We start from the raw sequence: 7,500 nt of genomic DNA, 5'->3' as shown, positions 1-7,500 counted from the left end.
TCAGCATCCACATTAACATCAACACAGGCATACAGGCATTACATTCTTTCATTATCACCGCTAGAAAAGCATCCCATAATTAAATCCATTACCACATGTACTGTACGTGACATGAATGCACCTACAAACTACTTCAGTAAAGACTGAGTGAATATTTAATGAGGCACTGTATTTGTCAAGCTTTCCAGGGTCACAAGCGGAGTAACAGGTTAAACAAACTAATTAGGATTCTGCTAGGCAGATCAGCAATTCCATTAGCGCACATACAAGCTAATCAAATCATTAGCAATCTAACTTGCATTTCCGTAGTTTTTTCCCCTCACCCTGCTCAGAGGTGGGGTTGGTGCGGTGTTTAAGGGGTATTTTTTCTCACTCTGCTCGCTGGTGGGGGTTGGTGGGGTATTTACAGTAAGGGGTGTCTGTTCTCAGCCTGCTCGGAGGTGGGGGTGTCGGGAGTGTATAAGGGGTGTGTGTTCTCACCCTGCTCGGTGGTGGGGGTGTCGGGCGTGTATAAGGGGTGTGTGTTCTCACCCTGCTCGGTGGTGGCGTGTATAAGGGGTGTGTGTTCTCACCCTGCTCGGTGGTGGGGGTGTCGGGCGTGTATAAGGGGTGTGTGTTCTCACCCTGCTCGGTGGTGGCGTGTATAAGGGGTGTGTGTTCTCACCCTGCTCGGTGGTGGGGGTGTCGGGCGTGTTTAAGGGGTGTGTGTCCTCACCCTGCTCCGTGGTGGGGGTGTCGGGTGTGTTGGTAGGGTGTATAAGGGGTGTGTGTTCTCACCCTGCTCGGTGGTGGGGGTGTCGGGTGTGTTGCTGGCGTGTATAAGGGGTGTGTGTTCTCACCCTGCTCGGTGGTGGGGGTGTCGGCGTGTATAAGGGGTGTGTGTTCTCACCCTGCTTGGTGGTGGGGGTGTCGGGCGTGTATAAGGGGTGTGTGTTCTCACCCTGCTCGGTGGTGGGGGTGTCGGCGTGTTTAAGGGGTGTGTGTTCTCACCCTGCTCGGTGGTGGCGTGTATAAGGGGTGTGTGTTCTCACCCTGCTCGGTGGTGGGGGTGTCGGGCGTGTTTAAGGGGTGTGTGTTCTCACCCTGCTCGGTGGTGGGGGTGTCGGGTGTGTATAAGGGGTGTGTGTTCTCACCCTGCTCGGTGGTGGGGGTGTCGGGCGTGTATAAGGGGTGTGTGTCCTCACCCTGCTCGGTGGTGGGGGGGGGGTGTCGGGGTGCATAAGGGGTGTGTGTCCTCACCCTGCTCGGTGGTGGGGGGGGGGTGTCGGGGTGCATAAGGGGTGTGTGTTCTCACCCTGCTCGGTGGTGGGGGTGTCGGGCGTGTTTAAGGGTTGTGTGTTCTCACCCTGCTCGGTGGTGGGGGTGTCGGGTGTGTTTAAGGGGTGTGTGTTTTCACCCTGCTCGGTGGTGGCGTGTATAAGGGGTGTGTGTTCTCACCCTGCTCGGTGGTGGGGGTGTCGGGCGTGTTTAAGGGGTGTGTGTGTGTGTCCTCACCCTGCTCGGTGGTGGGGGTGTCAGGTGTGTTGGTGGCGTGTATAAGGGGTGTGTGTCCTCACCCTGCTCGGTGGTGGGGGTGTCGGCTGTGTTGCTGGCGTGTATAAGGGGTGTGTGTTCTCACCCTGCTCGGTGGTGGGGGTGTCGGCGTGTATAAGGGGTGTGTGTTCTCACCCTGCTTGGTGGTGGGGGTGTCGGGCGTGTATAAGGGGTGTGTGTTCTCACCCTGCTCGGTGGTGGGGGTGTCGGCGTGTTTAAGGGGTGTGTGTTCTCACCCTGCTCGGTGGTGGCGTGTATAAGGGGTGTGTGTTCTCACCCTGCTCGGTGGTGGGGGTGTCGGGCGTGTTTAAGGGGTGTGTGTTCTCACCCTGCTCGGTGGTGGGGGTGTCGGGTGTGTTTAAGGGGTGTGTGTTCTCACCCTGCTCGAAGGTGGCGTGTATAAGGGGTGTGTGTTCTCACCCTGCTCGGTGGTGGGGGTGTCGGGTGTGTATAAGGGGTGTGTGTTCTCACCCTGCTCGGTGGTGGGGGTGTCGGGCGTGTATAAGGGGTGTGTGTTCTCACCCTGCTCGGTGGTGGGGGTGTCGGGCGTGTATAAGGGGTGTGTGTCCTCACCCTGCTCGGTGGTGGGGGGGGGGTGTCGGGGTGCATAAGGGGTGTGTGTCCTCACCCTGCTCGGTGGTGGGGGGGGGGTGTCGGGGTGCATAAGGGGTGTGTGTTCTCACCCTGCTCGGTGGTGGGGGTGTCGGGCGTGTTTAAGGGTTGTGTGTTCTCACCCTGCTCGGTGGTGGGGGTGTCGGGTGTGTTTAAGGGGTGTGTGTTCTCACCCTGCTCGGTGGTGGCGTGTATAAGGGGTGTGTGTTCTCACCCTGCTCGGTGGTGGGGGTGTCGGGCGTGTTTAAGGGGTGTGTGTGTGTGTCCTCACCCTGCTCGGTGGTGGGGGTGTCAGGTGTGTTGGTGGCGTGTATAAGGGGTGTGTGTCCTCACCCTGCTCGGTGGTGGGGGTGTCGGCGTGCATAAGGGGTGTGTGTCCTCACCCTGCTCGGTGGTGGGGGTGTCGGGTGTGTTGGTGGCGTGTATAAGGGGTGTGTGTCCTCACCCTGCTCGGTGGTGGGGGTATCGGGTGTGTATAAGGGGTGTGTGTGTGTTCTCACCCTGCTCGGTGGTGGGGGTGTCGGGTGTGCTGGTAGAGTGCATAAGGGGTGTGTGTCCTCACCCTGCTCGGTGGTGGGTGTGTCGGGCGTGTATAAGGGGTGTGTGTTCTCACCCTGCTCGGTGGTGGGGGTGTCAGGTGTGTATAAGGGGTGTGTGTTCTCACCCTGCTCGGTGGTGGGGGTGTCGGGTGTGTTGGTGGGGTGTATAGGGGGTATATTTTCTCACCCTGCTCGGTGGTGGGGGTGTCGGGTGTGTATAAGGGGTGTGTGTGTGTGTCCTCACCCTGCTCGGTGGTGGGGGTGTCGGGTGTGTTGGTGGCGAGCGTGGGGGCCTCTCTCCAGGCGCGCTCCAGGCTGTTGTGCTGCTTGGCTAGCTGCTCGATGGTCTCCTCCAGGTGGGTGCGCTGCTCCCGCTCATATTGAAGAACGCGCTGCCATCGCCGGCTGTGGCTCTCCGCTAAGTCCAGGAAGTCTCGGCACGCCTGTGGAGGGAAAGGAAGGTAAAGTCAGTTAAAAGGAATCCTCAAATTCTGAATTAACAACAAGGTAGCCTGGCTATCACCAGATCGAGCTCAATCTTTTGAGACTGAACATTAGTCTGGGGAGTCTGCGCTGTGCTTTTAAGTGGCGTGATCAATGGGCATAGTTCAAATGACTCTGTACACTTGGATAGTCCTTCAACCAATCGAACCAAAGATCTGGGCGCGCCAGGTGGATAAGCAAGTTTGTGATTGGTCCCTGCAAATTTGTAATGGAAGCAGGAGAGGTGCAGTTCAGGTTTCCAGCCTGAGCTGCAGGTTGAAATCCAATCTCCAGCAGATCAGGCTGGGTTTACTCCAGGGACACTGTGGAGCAACTGGCTACAGCGCCCGTACCACATTTGAGTCCAAGTGCCCACGGGGATTCAGGTTTGAGTCCTGATCACACCTCATCTCTCTCTCTCTCTCTCTCTCTCCCACTCGCTTCCTGTCTCTCTCTTCACCGCCCTGTCACGATAAAGGCATAAATGCCTCCAAAATATACTTAAACAGAGAAAAGAACCAGACTTTTATGAAATCAAAAGAAATTAAATGAATAAATATATTATTTCAAATGTGTGTCCATGTCAGACAGACCTGGGTAATTCTTAGTTGACAACCTACTATTCTCCATTAAAGCTGGAGACCTAGCTGACATTAGCATTAGCAAGAGGCTATTAGTCACAACAGGTTCAAAATGCAGTTTAGCAAAAACTCATGTCTTTCAACAGGGATTTTGATTGGCCTTCATTTATTTGTGTACATCATTTACAGTAATGACCACTTATTATCATCAATTCATGATCATCAACAGCCTAAACTTAGATCTCAACAAATGTGATACGCATGCCACAGAGAGGATTAGCCTACAGATCGCATCCATAAAGAACAATTAAGCATTGCACACACATCCATTACAAGACGGTCCCTTGTAGAGCAACCGTAACAAGCGGCCATAACCAGGAAACAAAAACACCCCGTTAGGACTCATTTCAGATCAGGAGTGTCCAGCGGTGGTGATCCCTCCTGGCTACTAGCACACATCGGTAGCTTTCTAGGAGGCCTCTGGGACTGACTCGGCCGGCCGGAACAAAGATGCCACACCTTCTCCCGCCCAGAGCAGACACTGGAGCAGCCAGAGGAGAAGTCCCTCCTGAGCCACAAGTCTCCCTCCATCTGCGCATTTACAACTCTTTTTGTTTTTCATTTCAATAGTAACGCTCAAATGAACATGGCTCAGTCTGACAGGATTGAGCCAGCTCTGTCAAGGTCACAGGACGAAGTCTCAATATCACAAAGACTACACAGCGATTAAAATCTATAACGTTGTTACAATGTTAATGTCGCAGAAAAAGTGTTTTAAAGTGAATGGAAATTTCATCATGAGCATTGATTAATAATGACTGATTCAATCAGCTCTAACCAGTCGTCCCTCGGTCTTAAAGCAATAGACTACCCCAACCGCCATTCAGTATTCACAGCACAGCGCATGATTGAAGTATCCTAAACCAATTTCTCCTCCTTGGCAGCTCAGCCATCCTCTGTCTTCTTCGTGGAAACTGGTCAATGTCCACAGTTCCATCTGTCCATCAGCCCCCCTCACCCCCCATCATCAATCCCCTCTCATCCCCAGACAATCTGTCTCCAGTCCAGCCCAAGCCCTGACCAGCCCAGCCCAGCGACCTGGACTTCACATCACAGGGAGCTTCCCGGGTCCACTGGGGGAGAAGCGGACCTCCAACTCGGAGGCCATCCATCAAGGGATGCCAATACCTCAGGCGCAGTGCCTGGTGCCGCTGTCCCCCGGCCTCTCGTGTGATGCATAGATTCAGGCCCAGTCATGGGAGAGGATGAGGTGTGGACGTTAGACAAAAAAAAAAAAAACACTTGACAAATGGCGGACGCGACCCCCATCAGTCATCCTTCCAGATTAGATCAAAGATTTTTTTCCCCCGGCTCTCATCTAGAGTGTAGCAATGCCGCACGCATCAACACGTGATGCCATTCTCCAATATGCTTACATCCTCCTTCAGGAAACGCACACGTCACACGGCGATCGGCAGCATGGGATGCTATTTCCCTTTCTGTGGTGGTGGCACACGAGCACACACTGATGACACTGAATAAACGAGGTCCTCTGTGAGTCTAATAAGCCTCAATCCGTTACAGGCACAGGAAACACATGAGAGCTGAGTCAGGCCTTTTCACCACGACTCGACGTGTACCCCTCCAGACAGAGGAGACAAAACTGGGACAGTGTTGGGCAATTGGAGTTGTAGGCTGAGACTACTCCAAATCACCAACATAGGCTAGATTGGATTAGACAAGATTCCAGGTTGAAATGTATTGCCAATGGAAAAGTACAACAGATACTAAACAAAGACATGCATCTGGCATCTAACCAGACTGCAAAAATAACATTAAAAGGCTGTATCTTAAATAATACATTACGCATATATGAAACTGTGCTAGGACTGGCGAATATGTCCCCGCTGCACATCAATCACAACCAGTCATTGATCAGTAAGTCAGTCACATCTATATACGGACAGGTTTTTAAAACAAGAAGAGTACATGTGCAATTCCCTTGCTACTCTATGCCAACACTGGCTAATAAGGTGCACACACACACACACACGGATGTGGCAGAATATTGAGTGGACCGACACACTTGGGGCTGCAGACTAAATAACACTGCTGCATCAATGCAGATCAATCAGTTCTGTTCAGCTCCGCTCAACGTCTAGCAGAGCCTTTGGGGATGAGAGGAGTGTAGAAGACACAGCCCAGCGCTTGTCATCTCTCAGGAGGAGACGTCGTCGTCGTCGTCACACTGTGTGTCGCTTCCTCATTTGTGTTGAGCTGTGTGTTGAGCTGTGTGCTGAGCGTTGCCTTGACACAGGGCGCAGATTACTGCCTGTGACCCCACTCCCGAGCCTCCTGCTGCTGACAGCCACACAGCAACAGATGATGGATTGGCAGCTTAAAATGATTCCAATCTCACCTTCACCATCCCCCTAACCCCTGTCTAGCCTGGGGAGACCTATACGAGCCTTTGGCAAATTTGACTTTTGCTCTGCAGGTGTGTCGGGCCAAGAGGCCATTGAAGCCCATTTCCAATGAACCTAAAACTCAGGCACGCAAATACTATCGCTAAACCGTTTTTAAATTTGCGTTAAAAATTGCTGCACTTCTGAAACGATTTGGAAAAGAGTTTAATGCACCGATTTCACTGCTACTTATGCCCCTGCTGGAAGACGTAAGCCAATGAACCTTTTCCAGATCCACTCTGAACATTAATTGATGCCCCTTGGTGTTAACGAGGCTGACCCCTGTCTACAACTCTTTGCTCATTGTCAAATAGCAGTAGTGACAATCTCACATTCAGAAATCATAACCAAACTAACACTGCAATCAGAAGTTAGCAGAATAGACGGTAATCGGAAGTAATGAGAAATAGCAGCATTTTCAACAGCCAAACAGGAGCTTTCCAACTGACAGCCTTAGGTACTTTCCGCTGACAGAACTGCACCTTGCGACCTTGACGCGATCAATACCAATTTCACGCCCCTTAACCTCGCGTCAACTTGCATCAGTACAGTGTTCGAAAATGTTCCTGCTCCATTAGCAAGCACCAGACCCCCTGACCCCAGTATGCATGAAGCAGGCTCTACCACATCTCCATCAATAATATGTACATGTAAAACGATCTTAATATGAACATCCATACCAGCAAGTCCCCCAACTACTGTCCTGAGGCTGAACTGTGACGGCAAACACCCAAACCCAAATAGTCATGTACAGTATGGCTATTCCAAAGCTTACCTATGAAATAACAGCAAAAGCACAATGGCCCTTACCTTCAGCTGTCTGTGTGTATCGCCTGAGGTTTCTGACTCCACTAACATTTAAAAAGCATGTGACCCTCTCAACCCCCTCAACACACACACACGCGCACACACACACACACTTACACACTTCCCTCTTGCATACGGAGGTGAAACCAAAGCCCAGCAGGCCTCCCCGCTCAACGAGCAGCTTCCACTTTTTTTTCTGCTGAGTGGGCCCTGCAGCTCGTGACCTGCGGAGGGCTTTGGGGGAGTTGAGTTGCTCGCTGCTCTGGTGGCCGCTCATCAGGGGTCTGTGTGCCTGAACTCCAGTAGCCCCTGGCCTCAACTGGGGGTGTGTGTGTGTGTGTGTGGGGGGGGGGGGGGCAATTACGGGAGCGTTGCTGTTGGTCGTAGCAGTCTGGTTTGAATTGGATTGTTAAGAAGCCATTGAGTTTTACTTCTGCTACATGTTTCGCAGAGTAACATTTCTGATGGAATGGGTTGTTG

At 52.4% G+C, this 7,500-nt stretch overlaps 2 protein-coding genes across 2 annotated transcripts in view; both read right to left on the bottom strand.

Moving 5' to 3' along the window:
* LOC134088594 (alpha-(1,3)-fucosyltransferase 7-like) overlaps positions 1 to 7,500 on the bottom strand; it is a 163,173-nt gene that overhangs the window by 110,186 nt on the left and 45,487 nt on the right. The window lies entirely within an intron of this gene.
* LOC134088591 (oxysterol-binding protein 2-like) overlaps positions 1 to 7,500 on the bottom strand; it is a 24,584-nt gene that overhangs the window by 12,727 nt on the left and 4,357 nt on the right. The window contains exon 2 of the mRNA XM_062542630.1: positions 2,929 to 3,127. Within this exon, the coding sequence (XP_062398614.1) occupies positions 2,929 to 3,127 (199 nt within the window). The remainder of the gene's footprint in view (positions 1 to 2,928; positions 3,128 to 7,500) is intronic.

This window comes from Sardina pilchardus, chromosome 8 (genome assembly GCF_963854185.1).
Source record: "Sardina pilchardus chromosome 8, fSarPil1.1, whole genome shotgun sequence".
Lineage (NCBI taxonomy): Eukaryota > Metazoa > Chordata > Actinopteri > Clupeiformes > Clupeidae > Sardina > Sardina pilchardus.
The sequence above is the reverse complement of the archived record's forward strand: the minus strand, read 5'-3'. Positions and strand labels throughout refer to the sequence as shown.